This window comes from Myodes glareolus, chromosome 10, assembly GCF_982192425.1.
Source record: "Myodes glareolus chromosome 10, mMyoGla1.1, whole genome shotgun sequence".
Lineage (NCBI taxonomy): Eukaryota > Metazoa > Chordata > Mammalia > Rodentia > Cricetidae > Myodes > Myodes glareolus.
In genome coordinates this window covers 488,994-506,303 of record NC_142035.1, presented here as the reverse complement: position 1 = coordinate 506,303, position 17,310 = coordinate 488,994, and the positions used below count along the sequence as shown (strand labels likewise).

At 45.5% G+C, this 17,310-nt stretch overlaps 1 protein-coding gene and 1 long non-coding RNA gene across 2 annotated transcripts; one reads left to right on the top strand and one right to left on the bottom strand.

The window, feature by feature from the left end:
• The first annotated feature begins 23 nt into the window (after window positions 1-23).
• On the top strand, window positions 24-17,192 carry Zgpat (zinc finger CCCH-type and G-patch domain containing). The gene is made up of 6 exons (XM_048441380.3): window positions 24-879; window positions 14,755-14,888; window positions 15,080-15,235; window positions 15,969-16,088; window positions 16,178-16,583; window positions 16,774-17,192. Exons 1-6 carry the CDS (start codon window positions 296-298, stop codon window positions 16,910-16,912), a joined length of 1,539 nt encoding a protein of 512 aa, XP_048297337.1. The 5' UTR covers window positions 24-295; the 3' UTR covers window positions 16,913-17,192.
• On the bottom strand, window positions 1,838-4,619 carry LOC148120559 (uncharacterized). Its single transcript, XR_015738971.1, has 2 exons — window positions 3,991-4,619; window positions 1,838-2,303 (listed from the first exon to the last, which is right to left on the bottom strand). It is a non-coding gene; the product is annotated as an uncharacterized LOC148120559 (long non-coding RNA).
• Window positions 17,193-17,310: the final 118 nt, after the last annotated feature.

Here is a 17,310-nt window from a genome sequence, read left to right as displayed (position 1 = left end):
CACTTCCGGCAGCATCAGCTCCCGGGCGGAAGTGCCTGTGGCAGGCCGGCGGAAAGCTGGAGCTAGGGCTTTACTGGAGAGGCCGGAAGCCCTCGGAGGCTGCCAGCGCCGGAGGGAGGCGGGGCTGCGGACCGCAGAGGACGCGGTGGGATACTTGTGGTTCCCCACCTTGGTAGAGCTGAGGTTCTCGCCAGGCTCTCGAGCGGTTGCGGGAAGTGTCGTTCTGAGCTCTGCTGACTGCTCTTCCTTCTGGTCTCGTCCGCCTTCGCGGTTCCGGAGCTAGCCTGCGCGGGTAATGATGGACGAGGACAACTTGGAGACTGCCCTGCAGACCTACCGGGCCCAGCTTCGGCAGGTAGAGCTGGCCCTTGGTGCTGGCCTGGACGCCTCCGAGCTGGCAGACCTGCGCCAGCTGCAGGGCGATCTGAAGGAACTGATCGAGCTCACCGAGGCCAGTCTGCTGTCGGTCAGGAAGAGCAAGCTGCTGGCTACAGTGGACCAGGAGCACCCAGCACAGGAGGATGCTGAGTACTTGGCTTTCCAGAAGGCTATAGCGGAGGAAGTGGAGGCGCCCGTCGCCCCCGGGGATGACTCGGAGACGGTCCCTGGGAACGAGGTGCAGCCGGGACCCACCTCCCCTGCACAGGAGGAAGATGAGGAGGACCCAGATCAGGAGGAGCTGAGCGGTGCTAAAGTGAATGCCCCTTACCACAGCGCATGGGGCACTCTAGAATATCACAATGCAATGGTTGTGGGCACTGAAGAGGCAGAGGACGGTTCAGCATGTGTTCGCGTACTCTACCTGTACCCTACCCACAAGTCCCTGAAGCCCTGCCCTTTCTTCCTGGAGGGAAAGTGTCGCTTCAAGGAGAACTGCAGGTAAAGCCATCTACTAAAGCTACTAGCAATGAAGAGCACTCAAGCAGGACCACCACTGTGGCCTGCGCCTTTCCAACTTGTTCTCCACCCCTGAGAATGGATAGAAAGGCGAGCTTCAGGTGGCTGACAGGCTTTTACAAAAGTGGTCTTCGTGTGCTTACTTAGAATTTCTCCCTTCCTTCCTTTAATTTTTATTTATTTTTTATTTTGGATATAGAGTTTCTTTGTGTAGCCCTGGCTGCCCTGGAACTTGCTCTGTACTCAAGACTCAGAAATCTGCCTGCCTCTGCCTCCCAAGATTAAAGGCTTAGATTTTCTTGCATAAATCAACAAGCTCGAAAGGGCTTGTGTTGAAAAGATGAGGCAGCCCATCATCAATATTCTTCTCCAGGCTAAAATGTTTTTTCTTTGAGACAGCAGGTATCCCAGGCTGGCCTTGAACTCCTCATCCTCCAACTTCCACTTTTCAGGTGCTGGGATTACAGATGGAGGTCACCACTTCTCCTGGGCTACATCCCCGGTTCGGAACCTTTTTAAAAAAATTTTATGGTTATACTGAGGACAGAACCAGGACCTCCAACATAGTAGGCAGCCAACTACTCTACACATTATTCTCATCCACAGCTTCCATATTTACTTAGCTTATTTTCTTAAACTACTCCTACAGTTTATGTATGTTTTCAAACTCATAATCTCTTGCAAATTATTTACCCTACTTCTCCCCCCTAGATTACTTGAAAGTGCCTTTCACAAGTTAAATCTTTTTTTCACCCTCAAGTACTTCAGAATGTAGTTGTTAATATTCTTTAAAAAATGCCCCCCCACAAGCGGCCTGCCCAAGATCCCCAGGCAGCGGGCTCTCAGAGCAGCCGCAAACCAGGCAGAGACCGCTGCCAGAGTGGTGCAGATTTCCTGCAGCCTGCAGGCAGGCAGGAGACAGAGACATGGACATGTAAAATGAGATTAAAATATTTATTCGGGGTTATGGAGAAAAAGGGGAGGGGACAGAGAAAGAAAGGGAGAGGGAGAAGAAGAGGGAGAGAAAGAAAGACAAAAACAGAGAAAAGGAGAGAGAAAAAAGACAGAAAACATGTGTGCACACGCCAAGAGAGGAAACAGAAAGAGCCAAGATGGTGAGGAGAGGTCAGAAGTCGCTGGGAGTGGGCGTGGCTTGCCCCTTAAAGGGACCAGAGATCAAAAGGAATAACGTTCCCGGATCCTTTTTATAATAAAAAGCAGGAGATTAGACATTCGTTTGAAGGAATTGGGGCGGCAAATTCTCAAGACTGCTTCCAGGTGATTTGTGGGCGTCGCCTTTGGGGGGGGAACCCGAGAGAAGGCTGGGTGCTGGTCACATCCTGGCATAGTTGGTCTCTGCTCCTGACAGGTGTCTGTGACATGGAAATGTCTGGTGTCCCTTGTACCTGGTTAGGGTATTGGCAGAACAGAGGCCAAAGTTAAATTAAGGAAAAAAATTTTAGGACCAGGGAATTGAGGAGGATGTATCTGACCTGTTTACAGTGGATTCTTTAATTCGGCTCCCTGGAGCTCACAAGAACTCCTCTTGGGTTTGTAAAAACAGAAGTTTTATATATATATATATATATGTATATATATATATATATATATATATATTGTATAATGACTGTGATATATTTTTGTACAATGAAAGGTATTTTTTATTTGGTAGGGCAACCTGGCAAAACCTCTCAGCTATCAAACTGTCAGAGATCTTTGAGAAGGATAAGATTTTACTTGAGTTACTGATTAAAAAATGACAGAGAACTTACTTGGTTGGCACCCAGAGCTACTCTTTTGGGTCCTCCATGGTTGCTGAAGGTTGCACTTGACCTTTGCTGTTTAGCGCAGGGCCTGTCAGGCTCCAGAAGACCCTGTGAGCTAAAAAATCTGTAGGAAGACAGGCCTACCTTGACCAGAGCAGCTAGGCTGTCGAATCCAGTGATTCTGTCCATGTCTGGGGTCTTTAGTTTAGGTGAAAGGCAGTTTTGTCCAATAGTCAGCGTTTGGCAGTCAAAGCGAACTGCAGATGGACGCTACTCTGCAACTGCAGATGGACGTTGTTCTGCGCCCATTTGTCTTCTGTCTTCTTGGAGGAAACAGAGTGCTGCTGCTAGGAGCCAACCTGTCTCTTTTTGTTACAAAAAGTTTTTTAAATAATTAAATACTTTCCCTAGATCTCTGAGCAGTTGAGGCTGTTTATTAGGTGAACATGGCGGCGGCCATGTGTTGTGGGAAAAAAGTTACAATTTTTGAGCTGTAAGGATTTTAAGCTTAATGAGAGGGACCTAAAGGCGTGATCTGCCCTGTTGCTGAGCCGCCATGCCATGCCATGCCATGCCACAAGCCGCAAAGGGGAGCTTGTGGCTGGAACTGGAAAAACTGCACCATGCCACAACTGGAATGGAAGAGCCGGCAGGAATTTTAAAAGCTGGGGGCCGCCTGCCATGGGCGGTTGCTATCCAGAGCCTGAATCATGAAAACCCGCGCAAACAGATAATTTAAAGATGGATAAGTGTGGAGGATTTTTTAAGTAAGGCATATTTAAGCTGGGACGACATGCTTCCCATGGTCAAGACCGTGAAAAAACCCACAAAAACCGTGGCACCTCAAGCCTACAACAAGGACGGCTCCCCGTTCAGGCGAGATGCAGATGGAGCGAACACCCAGGACACATGGGCAGGTGTCCCCGAACCACATGTGGTATGCTAAGGGCCTCGCTGGTTCTGGGCAGATTGCTCAGAAATCAGTAGCGGCTGGGCCGCACCGTAGCAGTCAGGCTGCACCGTAGCAGCCATCATGACAAAAAGAAGGAAGAAAAGGAATGAAAAAGAGAAAGAGGAAGAGCTGGAGACCCCGGGCCTCCAGGTGTGGGTAAGCTGGGGGGCTGGCCACGGCCAAGCAGTCCCAGGCACGGGCCCAACAGAGAATGCAAGCCGTAATTGAATGCCAGCGAAGGGAGCAACCGCGGCCTTGAAGACCCACGGTTGGGCGTAGTCCCCCATCCTAGAAACACCGGGGTTTTCCGTGAGCTCAGCGGTCAATTCCTGAGTCAAAATGGGCGGTTAAGCTGGCCGAAATGGGGACACTCACGATTAGAAGCTGGTGTTCAGAGGATCTGCGCCCAGGCAGATGGAACACGTGGGTCGTTGTCGAAAAGGTCCTCGGTCTCAATTCTGTCCCGGAAGTCGGAGCCTGAAGCCAGAACCCCACCCCGGGACGGGCGAATCTGTCGAGTCCATGGCACCAAATAATATTCTTTAAAAAGTGCTGGTGGTGTGCCCCCCGAGTGACCTGCCCAAGATCCCTGGGCAGCGGGCTCTCAGAGCAGCCTCAAACCAAGCAGAGACGGCTGCCAGAGCAGTGCAGATTCCCTGCGGCAAGCGGCAGAACTGGCTGTGGGCAGGCAGGCAGGAGACAGAGACATGGACATGTAAAATGAGATTAAAATATTTATTTGGAGTTATGGAGAAAAAGGGGAGGGAGCAGAGAAAGAAAGGGAGGAGAGGGAAAGAAAGAAAGACAGAAACAGAAAAGGAGAGAGAGAAAAGACAGAAAACACGTGTGCACACGCCAAGAGAGGGAACAGAAAGAGCCAAGATGGGAGGAGAAGTCAGAAGTCGCTGGGAGTGGGCGTGGCTTGCCCCTTGGGAACCAGAGACCAAACGGAATAACAGTTGTAATCTTCAGTAATAATAATAAGTAAAACTCAGTAATCCAGAGTAACTCTCTAGTACTTTGGATTTACTTATTTTAGGCCACTAAAATAAAAACAGATTTGTTCTATTTTAGTGGTGACAGAGATCTGAAATCACTTTTACTTGGTTAGAGGCAGGGTTTTAAGCTTGGCCAGTAGATACTTTTGGAAGTCTAAGGGCAGAATCCAGAATTCATTTCCTTGCCCCCACCTTTTAAAAGATGATTATTACATCATTATTTTATTTATTTTTTACTTTTTTGGATACTTTTCTCCAAAGATCTAGAAGTTCTTTTTGTTTTGTTTTTGGAAAGGCGGTTTGATGCAGGGTCTATTCATAGTCCTGCTATCCTCAAACTGGCTGTGAAGATCAGGCTGGCCTCCCACCTCTGACTCCCAAACATTGGGATTAGAGGTTTGCACCATGGCCTGGCTATTTTTGGCTGTTTGAGACAGTTTTTCTGGTAGTCCTAGCTGTCCTGGATCTCACTATGTAGACCAGGCTATCCTGAAACTCACAGAGATCCATCTGCCTCTGCCTCCCAAGTGCTTGGGATTAAAGGAGTGTGCCACCACTTCTGGCTAAGATTTATTTTTAATTGTGTCTATTTGTGTAGGTATGTGCACTTGAGTACAGGTGCCAGAAGAAGGTGTTGAATGTTCTAGAGCTGGAGTTACAGGTGGTTGTGATCTACCAAACATAGATTCTGGAAAACAAACTAAGGTCCTCTGCAAGAGCAGTATGCTCAACCACCACACCATTTCTCTAGCTGTATATATTTATTTTTCTTTTAATTGTGTGTATGTTTGTGAATAGGCATGTGTACTTGGGTACGGGTGCTGAGGAGGCTAAAGAAGACGTTGGATCTCCTGAAGCAGGTGTCACTGGAGTGAACAACTTGGGTCTTTCTCAAAAATGTTACCTACTCTTAAGCACTGAACCATCTCTCAAACCTCCGGAAACCCCCGTACTCTTGGGCTTGTGGCTCCCTCTCCAACCTCCGGAGACACCCCTCCCCACCCCGTGTGCCCCATACTCCTTGGCTCGTCGCGTCATTTTAAACTCTTATTTATTACATCTATTCTCTGCACATTTTATTTCTTTAGTTTCTGTTTAAGACAGGATCTCATGTAGCTCAGGCTAGCTGAGACCTCTATATATAGCTAAGGTTGACTTTGAACTCTTGATCTTCTTGCTCTTCCCTCCTGCTTATACTGCCCAAGGGCCAGGATTACAAGCATATGCTACCTGCACATCTTTTTTAGTTCATAGTAGACTTGACATATCCTTTGTTCTTTCTCCTTCCTTCTCATGCCAACAAATAGGTGAATAAGTGATCACAGTGTGTCCAATGTATTTTCCCAGGAAGATACATGTTTCTGTAACCAGTGACCACTTTATCATCTGCCATAATCTTTTTGTGGAAACCCCTGTGATAAGATATTTAATAAAGCCGGGCGGTAGTGGTGCAAGCCTTTAATCCCAGCACCTGGGAGGCAGAGGCAGGTGGATCTCTGTGAGTTTGAAGCCAGCCTGGTCTACAAGAACTAGTTCCAGGACAGGCTCCAAAGCTACAGAGAAACCCTGTCTCAAAAAAAACAAATAAGTAAAATGCAAAAAAAGTAAAAAGAAAAAAAAGATATTTAATACATTTGAGTGCTTTCTCTAGTTGGCATGTGCTCACTGCTCTGTGCAGCAACCATTATATGTGCAGGTCAAAAGATAGCTGTTGAGCTCTACTCTGTGAGTCCTGGGGACTGAATTCAGGTCATCAGGCTTGGCAGAAAGCACGTTTACTTTTTGAACCCTCACCCCATTTTGTAAATGGAGAGACAGACACCAAGGCACCAAGTGATTGGTCCGGTGTTGCTGACCCTGAGACCATTTCTTCTGGAGCTGCTTGTGGTATCAATTTTAGGGTAGAACTAAAGACTGTAAAACATCTAATACTTATTTACCACCATCCAGAACTAATGAGTTGTTTTCCTGAATTTGCTTTAGATTCTTAAAAATAAATTGAAAAAATATTGAAGTATTGTAAATGGAGATGGAGCTTTCCTTTTATCCCAACTGCCAGTCCCAAATAATCACACAGAAGTTTTTATCAATTACAAAATATTCAGCCTATAACTCAAACTTATTACTAACTAGCTCTTACAACTTAAATTAATTCATTGCTATTAATCTATATTTTGCCACATGGCTCTATTTACCTGTCCTCTAGCATCTTGTTTCCCTGGCAGCTGGCTCATCTCTCTTTCTGACTCTGTCCCTCTTTCTCTCTGTATTGTCAGTGGCTTTCCCGCCTAGCCTTATCCTGCTTTGCTATAGGCCAAATTAGCTTTATCATCACCCAATGAGAGCAGTGCATATTCACAGCATACAGAAGGCCTATCCCACAGCAAAGTATTTTTCTACCCATAAATCCACCCATATTATCATAACTTTGGTATTTATCTTTCCAATGCATAGTCTTCTCTGTAGTCACATGTATTTTGGCAATGGCATCCCAATAGTTAGTTAATCATTTTCACACATTTGGTGTAACTAATCTCCATCTTCCTCCTCTCCTCTACAAAACAAATGGGAAGTGTCCCTACCTTGGACCTACCCTGCAGTGGCACAGGTGGACTTGTCTTGTGAAATAAATTCAGATGTAGGAATCAGAGTATAGGAAAATGTTGTAAAGTGAACCCTGGCTGTCAAACTCATATCACACCCCAGATTCCCTAACAAGTAGCAACTCAGGTGGATTTTTTTTTTTCTTATACATCAGCCCAAAACAATCTCCCTCCAACAGACAAATCAACTTTTTTTGTGTGTATGTGGGGGGTGTTTTCTTTTGTTTTTGTTTTTTTTTTTTTTGGTGTTCTTTTTTGTTTGTTTGTTTTTGTTTTTAAGGGTTTCTCTATGTAGCCCTGGCTGTCCTGGAACTTACTCTATAGACCAGGCTGGCCTTAAACTCAGAGATCTGCCTGTCTCTACCTCCCAGGTACTGGGATAACAAGTGCTTCTTGTGTTTCTGTAGCTTATATCTCAAATGTCACTGGTGTCGACATCATAGTTCAGCACTGTCCATTTTCTAAACCTGATTGTAGCTGAATCTAGCAATTTATACACTTCTCCAGGCCTTTCCTGCCCTTGCTCTTTATTGAAGAATCAGCCACCTAGACTCATCAGTTAACATATGTGCTAAAGGGCCATTTTTGTTGCTGTGATTCCAGTATACGAGCAACCAGATCACATCACTGGCTCAAACTATGTTTCAACCCCATCAGTAAGACTAGGGACAATGCATTTATCAGGAGGCATGTTATTTTTAACTAAGTCTCTATCATTCAATTTTATCAATAAACACTTGGGAGGCAGATGCTGGGGTCAACACCTGCTAGCTCAGAGAGGCAGAGAAAGCACCCAGGTGCTTCCTCCTCTGCTGTCGTTCCAGAAAGAGAGCTTTTCCTTCTCCTTCTCAAAAAATGCCTCCAACTGGATCTCTATCCCTTCTACTTCCAGTTTTTCACCAATCAAAATTTAGAGATTAGGGGCTGGAGAGATGGCTCAGTGGTTAAGAGCATTGCCTGCTCTTCCAAAGGTCCTGAGTTCAATTCCCGGCAACCGCATGGTGGTTCACAACCATCTGTAATGAGGTCTGGTGCCCTCTTCTGGCCTGCAGACATACACACAGACAGAATATTGTATACATAATAAATAAATACTTAAAAAAATTTAGAGATTAGGGATTTCCTTGAGTGTCCATCATTGTCAACTGATATATAATGGAAGACTTTCAGTCCAGCCAATCAGATTCATTTGTTTTTTCTGCTGTTGGGAACAGCCATAATGTCTTTAGAAAATTAAAATGCATAACAACTATTTGTATAGTTTAAAGATATGGGGGAGGGGTCAGCTATTGGTAGGGTTCCCAGCTCACCTAGAACCTGGGAACCTGAAATTTGTTTTACCCTACAGGTAAAATGGAGTCTGAAATCAAAATGGAAGTATTTAAGATAAGGTGCTTTGTGCCTGTTCCCAACAAAGCCTATTTGCTCTTTTTTCTTGGGACATTTACTCTCGTTGACCCATCCTCCTCCTTCAGATGTTTCAGTTGTCCGGTGGTTTCTGGATCCCTTAAGTGTATGCTTTCATTCTCCTGAAAAGATGAAGGCAAAACCCTGCCCCAACCCTAACTTTGGGGGATCCTTTCTTGACAGGTGTAGTTGCACTTTTTGTCTGGACTGTTGGCTCCCAATAATGACATGGAGACTCACTATCAATTATGAAAGTTTGGCTGATAGCTTAGACTTGTTTCTGACTAGCTCTAATAACTTAAATTAATCTATATCTATTTTTCTTTTTTCTTGTTTATAATTGAGCTATACATTTTGCCCCACTCCCCTTCCTTCATTCTCCCCTTCCACCCTCTCACCTGCCCCCCACGCTCCCAATTTACTCAAGAGATCTTGTCTTTTTCTTCTTCCTAGGCAGATCCATATATGTGCTCTTAAACCACTGAGCCATCTCTAGCCCCTAATCTACACCTTCTAGTGTTTAACTCACTTACATTTAAAGTGGTGACTATTGAAAAAGGATGTTTGTTTTCTGTGTATCTTAAGTATTTTTGCTTACCTACCATTTGTTTGCTGTTAGCTTTATTTTTCTTTTTTTCTTACCTGTTCACTTTTCTGCATGTTTTTTTTTTAAACTTTTATATGTATGGGTATTTGGACTGCATATATATCTGTGCATCACTTATGTGTCTGGTGCCCATAGAAGCCACAAGAGGGCATCACTCCCTTGGGACTAGAGTTAGACAATTGTGAACTGTTTTACAGCTGCTTGCAATTGAACCCAGATTCTCTGCAAGTGTGACTAGTACTCAACTGCTGAGCCATCTCTCCAACCCCTTTATTTCCGTAATAGTTACCCTAGTATGTGGTTAACATCTTAAATTTATAACAGTATAGTTTAAATTACTACCAAATTATCTTTAATAATTTTTAAAAAAAATATTTCTGATCCTGTGTAGACTCACATCTGTGTATTATTACTATTAAAAGTTGCATCTTTGGAGCTGGGAGTGTAGCATGATTGACAGAGTGCTTCCCTAGTGTGCATGAAACCCCAGTTCTATCCCTAGGGCTGTATAAACCCAGTGTGATGGACATGCCTATAATCCCTACATATTGGTCAGAGTCAGAAGAGGGCATCAGGCGTCATCTATCACTCTATTCCTTTGAGTCAAGAGTCTCTTCCTGAACGTTGAAGCATGGTTAATGAAAACTCAGAGACAGGGGCTGGAGAGATGGCTCAGAGGTTAAGAGCATTGCCTGCTCTTCCAAAGATCCTGAGTTCAATTCCCAGCAACCACATGGTGGCTCACAACCATCTGTAATGGGGTCTGGTGCCCTCTTCTGGCCTGCAGGCATACACACAGACAGAATATTGTATACATAATAAATAAATAAATATTTAAAAAAAAACCTCAGAGACAGAAATTGGGGTTCAGCCTGAAGACCAGAAAAGCAAAGCAGTCAGCCACAGGTTCTTACTTCTAACTCAATCTGAAATGAGGAATCTCAGAATGAGAGCTGTCTCTTCCCATTTTATAATCCTCTCTAGTTCTGGGATTAAGGGTGTGCACCACTACTGCCTGATTTCTATGGCAAGCTAGTGTGGCTTCTTGGATTAAAGGTGTGTGTGTCATTGCTGCCTGATCTCTAAGGCTGGCCAGTGTGGCTGTTTTACTTTTCTGATTGTCGGACAAGCTTTATCTATTAAAATACAAATGAAATGCCACTACAGAATGTGGAGCTTATGTTCTAACCTAGACAGACCAGCAAGCCCCAGTGATCTTCCTGTCTCTGCTCCCCTGGGATCTGGAATTGCATGTGGATGTCAGCTTGTTTCATGAGTGTTGGGATCCAAACTCTTCTTCATGCTTGTGCAGCAGGTGTTCTCAAGCCCTGAAATCTCTAGGTGTCGTCATTCTGCTGCTCTCTCTCTGCCTCAGGAACTCCAGCTGTGCACGTGTTGGTTCACATGATGTTCGATGGTGTGCCCGTAGGTTCCCTGAACTCTGCTCCCTTTTCTTTTTCTTTCCTTTCTAGTCTTCATGTTGGATATATACTGTAGCCCTGTCTTCAAGTTCAGTTTCTGTTGCAGGATACTTGATCACACTGTGAACCCAGAGGCTGCATTAGTTGCTGGAAAAACCTGTGTCTAGTTGTGTGGCTAAGACCTAGCACACACCTTCAATCCAAGAGTTCTCTGCTTGAATATTGTAAACAGGATTATATAAAGTCAATCATAGGTCAAGAGATGGAGCAAACAACCAGTTGACAGGAAGTAAACATAGAGTTATTAAAAAAAAATCACGAGACTAGATAGACACACACGAAGTAGAACGGGGGGGGGCATTTTAGTTTGAGAAGACTTCTGGGACATTGGTGGAGGAGGAAGGTCAGCTGGCTGCTAGCACACTTTAACTCCAACATCTTGTTTCCAATTCTTTATTGGTAAAATCGAATGATTGAGGTTTTGTTAAAAACAAGTTTCTTCCGACTGTTCAACTCCTTTGGAGAATTTTTCATTTCAGTTAATATACTTTTTTAATTCCAAGATTTCCATTTAATTCCTTTTAATGGTTTCTCTCCCTGGTATGGGAGATAACTGAGGACTGAATTCAGGGCCTGTGATGGTGGTAAGTGCTGTGCCAGTGAGCTATTGCAGCCCTGTGTCACAAATAGTTTATAGTGGTTTTAGACAGCTCCCCCCCCACACACACACACACCGTGCTGGGTCAGACACCACACATGCTCCTAAGTCTTCATCCTTGGTTTCCAGTGAGAAGTTATCTGTCAAATTGTTATTTCTGTATATGTAAAGAACACCCTCCTCCCTCTTGTTATTTTAAGGGTTCCTGTCTTTGGCTTCCCTTATCAGTTTATAACTTGTCTGGATGTGATTGTTGTGTTTACTCACTGGGGCTTCAGTTGATGAACTATTTAGAAAGGATTAGGTGTGGCCTTGTTGGAGGAGGTATGTCCCTGAGGGTGGGTCTTGAGGTTTCAAAAGCCAGGCCTAGTGTATCTGTCTGTCTGTCTATTTGTCTGTCTGTCCTTTCTGCCTGCCTGCCTGACTGCTTATGGATCAAGATGTAAAGCTGTCAACTCCTGTTCTAACGCCATGCCTGTCTGCTTTCCTCCATGATGATAATGGACTAACCCCCTGAAACTGTAACCACGTCTCCAGTTCCCAATTAAATGCTTTCTTTTTATAAGAGTTGCTTTGGCCAGGAGGTGGTGGTTCATGCCTTTAATCTCAGAGGGGAGAAAAAAGGAGTTGCTTGGGTCATGGTGTCTCTTCACAGCAATAGAACAGTAGTCAAGACAGTAAGTTTCTTGGCTTTGTAAACTCATGGGTTTTATTGTTGTTGTTTTGTTTTGTTTTAACCAAATATGAGTAGTGGTTTTTGTTGTTGTTGTTTTGGTTTGGTTTGGTTTGGTTTTTCAAAAAAGGATTTCTCTGTGTAGCCACAGCTGTCCTGGAACTCACTCTGTAGACCATGCTGGCCTCCAACTCAAAGATCTGCCTACCTCTGACTCCCAGTGCTGGAATTAAAGGTATATGCCACTTACAGATCTCCTTAGAGGTCTGCTAAACTCAGCCTCTGGACCAACTCTAGTTCTAGGAAATCCAGTACCCCCTTCTAGTCTCTGAGGGCACCACATACATGTAGTATACATACATACAAGCAGTTACATGCACATAAATTAAAATTAAATAAATCTTTAAAAATGAAAAATAATTTTTGTAGCTAAATCTTTGCAGACACTCTTACTTTTTAAAAATCCTTTCTTGAAGCACTTGTTGGGCAAAAAATTAATACAAGTGAAGCATCTAGTCCAAATAATCCAAAATCTGAAGTACTCCAAAGTCTAAAACTTTAAAAAAAAAAAAAAAACTTGTGTGCAAGCAGAGAAGGACACTGAGTGTCCTCTATCGCCTCCTCCTTATTTCCCTTGAGACAGGGCCACTCAGCCTGGAGTTCTCTTTCCACCTTTTTATGTGGGTCCTGGGGATTTAAACTCGAGTCCTTGCACTTGCCCAGTGAGCACTCTTACCCACTGAGCCAGCTTCCTAGCCCCTCCAATCCAAACCTTCTGAGCACTAATATGACACCACTAATATTTTTAAAAATTACAAATTGGAAACACTTGTTTCTGGTTCTAAGCATATTTTGCTGTTGTTATTGTTGCGTGTGAATGTTTGGCCTGCATGTATGTGTATGAACCACTTGCATGCCTAGTGCCTGCGAAGGCCAGAAGAGGGTGTCAGGTCATCTGGGACTGAAATTACACATGGCTGTGAGCCACCGGATTGAACCTGAGTGCTCTGTAAGAGCAGCTGGTGTTCTTAATTGTTGAGACATTTCCCTTGCCACCTTTAGAAATGCTTATTTATTTGGTATAGAGGCATGCATATGTCACCATGAGAGCATGGAAATCATAGGACTGCTTGTGGGAATCGGTTCTTTCCTTCTGAGCCCCAAGGATCAAACTCAGGATAAACCCCTTAAATACATCCTTTTGTCCTCAGTTCTCAGCTGAACAAGACTTTCTAACCAGATTCACTGTGCTTTGGTGGCACAGCCTTCAGCTGATGGTGCCACTTAGCTATGTGTCTAAAATAGTTGGTGTGAGAAGGTAACCCTGGAATCCTGTCCTGTGTGTCTAAGATGGTTGGTGTGAGAAGGTAATCCTAATCCTGGCTGTGGGTGTGAACTGTGGAAGTTCTGCCTTTCCTCTCTTCCATTTCCTTCTTTCCCTACCCACTCATTACTGCTGAGAAGTGAATCCCCTCAGCTGCTCTTTTGGGGTTAAAACAACTTCCTGTCTGAAATGATGGCATATAGTAGTACTTGGTGGTTAGCTTTTTCATGCCTTTATTTGGCAAAGCTCATGGCTGCAATCTTCTGTGTCTCCACATTTCCTCTTCCTTTTCTGTCAGATTTGGTTTTGGTTTTAATTTTACATGTACACAGATGCATAAAAGGCATAGCACCGTTATTGTAACTAAGTTCTTCTAGTTTTTGTTTCAGCTTTTGAGAAAAGATCTCTTTGTGTAGCCCAGGCTGATCTCAAACTCATGATCACCCTGCCTTGACCTTCCAAGTGCCCATGCCCAGGGAGGAGTCAATGTATCCCAACATCTAATACATCTGCCTTGAATATTAGTGTCAAGAGCATCATCGTGTTTGGTGATAGGCAATGAACTATAATCACAAGGCTCTCTGCCACATTGTCACCCTAACCTAGAAAGCTGAAAAAATCACAGGCCATCTCCCCAAAGTAGCCATGTGTGTCCTAAGAGAACATTCCAGTGTGTATACGTGTGTGTGTGTGTGGGTGTTTTAGAGTATATGTATGTATGTAGGTACCTTCTATGCGTTTATGTGTTTAGTATGCATGCATGCATGCATTTGTGTTGTGAGAGTATATGTACATGTATGGGTACATTCTCTGCATTTATATGCATGTATACAAATGTGTTTACTGTGTGTAACTATATGGTAGTATATGCATGTGTGTGAGAGATATTGTATATAGGGATATACAGGTATATATGAGCATAAATTTATAAGTGTATGTATATGCATGAGCGAGTATGAGAGTGTAGATTCATACATGAGTGAGTATATGAATGTATATGTGTATGAGAGAAATGTGTGCATAAATCCTTAGGTATGAAAATATATGTGTTTGGGGCTGGAGAGATGGCTCAGCAGTTAAGAGCACTGGCTGTTCTTCTAGAGATCCTGAGTTCAATTCCCAGCAACCACGTGGTGGCTCACAACCATCCATAATGAGATCTGGTGCCCCTCTTCTGGCCTGCAGGCACACATGCAGGCAGAACAGTGTATACATAATTAATACATCTTAAAAAAAAAAAAAGAAGAAGGAAGGAAGGAAGGAAGGAAAGAAGGAAGGAAAGAAGGAAGGAAGGAAGGATATGTAGACATTTTTGCTGGTGTGCTTGTCTTGACTTCTTGAATTTCACTCCATTTTAGGCAGTGCCCTGTTGATAGTCTTTGTGCTTCTGGCTCACTTGCTCCCAGTGGGCCATGCTAAGCCACTTCCTGCTGTGGTTGTATCTACAGGTTTTCCCATGGGCATGTAGTCTCTGTGGATGAGCTGCGCCCCTTCCAGGATCCAGACTTGAGCTTACTGAAGGCCGGCTCCGCGTGTCTGGCCAAGCACCAGGATGGGCTGTGGCACCCAGCACGGATCACTGGTGAGATTGCCTACAAGGACCTACCTGGTGGGACCCTTTCTGAAGCATCCTTACTGTTCTTATAGCCATTCTCAACCTCCTCTGGATTGGTTTTTTACTTCATTTGGGCCCAAGAGGAATAAGTCTGCCTTTGCCCCAAGCCCCCTTCCTTCCTGCAAAGTTGCTAACCTACAGCCTGTCTATCACCGTAGATGTGGACAATGGCTACTATACTGTCAAGTTTGACTCACTGCTGCTGAAGGAAACTGTGGTGGAGGGGGACGGCATCCTGCCTCCTCTACGCACTGAGGCTACAGAGTCGTCCGACTCAGACAGCGGTGATGCAAGTGATTCCAGCTATGCCAGAGGTATGGCAGAAATCAGTGCCCAGAAGCCAGGATGGTGAGGGCGTAGAGCAGATTGGTGGTGATAACCTAGACAGGCACCCAGTGATGGAGTGAGTCTGGCTTTGCTTAGTAATCTACAGGAGACTGCCTGAGAGACCAGAGAGTGTGTGATGGGCCTGAGTAAGACCCACGACCTAACTTTTGCCTTTAAGAAACAGACACAGCAATCATATGCAACAGTCAGAACTCTCTGAAGCAAGATGGCACCACACTGTCAGAGAAGGGAATGTTGGTGCTGTAACTGCCAAGGAGTCAGAGGAAGTAACAGAATGTAGGGAAGGGTGTCTTCTTCAGATGGCTTCCCAGATTTAGAACTTGGGTGCCTGGTACGTAGGACAGAAGAGGTCTTGGCAGATGGAAAATGTGTCTAGGTAAAATAGAGATTTCAGGAAATAAAACTAGGTAATGTATAGTCTTCTGAGAGATGGGTTAGGATGAAGACAAGAAGATGTCTCCGGGAAGCTGTGCTATGAATTGGTGGTTTCTGAGCTCCAACCCATCACAGCAGGTAGTAAGCTGAAGCCCTGAACTTGACTACAGTGCAGCCATCGCTCAAGGCAGAGTCTCCAGGTGTGCCACAGCCTACTTGGGGAATCTGAGGGGACCAGAAGTCCAGACGAGGCCCTACCTAGGAACTAAGTTCTTGCATGGCATTGACTAGAGCCCATTACTTGGAGTCCTCTCTCTCCTGCAGTCGTGGAACCAAACACAGTGGACACTGGGACCTGCAGTTCTGCCTTTGCTGGTTGGGAGGTACACACACGAGGCATTGGCTCCAAACTCCTCGTCAAGATGGGCTATGAGTTTGGCAAGGGTAAGTGTGTGCTGCCCTGAGGTGGGAGGGATGGATACCTCAGCCTGTCCAAGTCTGGCAGAGGTGGCAGAAGGCCCTGTCTTTCCCAGGTTTGGGTCGGCATGCAGAAGGCCGGGTGGAACCCATCCATGCTGTAGTGTTGCCTAGAGGGAAATCACTGGACCAGTGCACAGAGATACTACAGAAGAAGACAAAGGGAAACCAGGCTGGGACCAGTAGACCTCCAAGATATCGGAGGAGTGGTGGTAGACCCGAGGGCCGCCCACCCCCTCGGAATGTGTTTGACTTTCTGAATGAAAAACTGCAAAGCCAGGCACCTGGGACCCCAGATGCTGGGGTAGACACTCCAGGGAGAAGGGACAAGGACATGTATCATGCCAGTAAAAGTGCCAAGCAGGCACTGAGCCTGCAGCTCTTCCAGACTGAGGAGAAGATTGAGCGGACCCAACGGGACATCCGGGGCATCCAGGAGGCCCTAACCCGAAATGCTGGCCGGTATGTGTGGGGTCCAGCTGAGGTAGTATGGGCTCTGGTGGCTGTGCCCACAGGATGCCCACTAAAGGTCACCTGACCTGAGTAGCCCGAGTCTGAGGTGGTCTGAGTATTAGAGGACAGGCATAGCCACAGCAAGTGGGGGCCTGGTGTGGGAGCCAAGAGACTGTGCTGACCAGCAGGCTCTCCCTAGGCACAGCACGACAGCAGCCCATCTGCAGGAGAAGCTGGAGGGAGCACAGCGGAAGCTGGGTCAGCTGCGCGCTCAGGAGGCCGGCCTACAGAGGGAACGGCGGAAGGCAGACACGCACAGGAAGATGACAGAGTTCTAGCAGCCCTGCCTGTATTGTGGATAGAGCCCTGGGACTCCCAACTGCCTTGGCAGAAAGACAGCTGCCACCCTGATACCTAGAGAGCACCTGACAGAGGGGCCAGCCCATTCCTAGGCTGTGCCTTATTCAGCCTTGTCAGCCTAAAGTGTATGAACACTACTGAGTAGATGCGGGGTGTCAGTTATTTTGAACACTTATTTGCCCACTGAGCTCACCTACCAGTGTCTTGGGGTATCTCCTTAGTGAGGACATTAAAGTGATTTCATCACAATTTCTCTTACTGGAGACTCAGCTGGCTTCAGGATCTCTGGGGACAAATGGATCTGTGTAGGTCCTGGCAACCGACAGGTGGGCTGTGGGGGGTCCCAGATGAGGCCGCTGCCTCTGTTCAAGGTCCA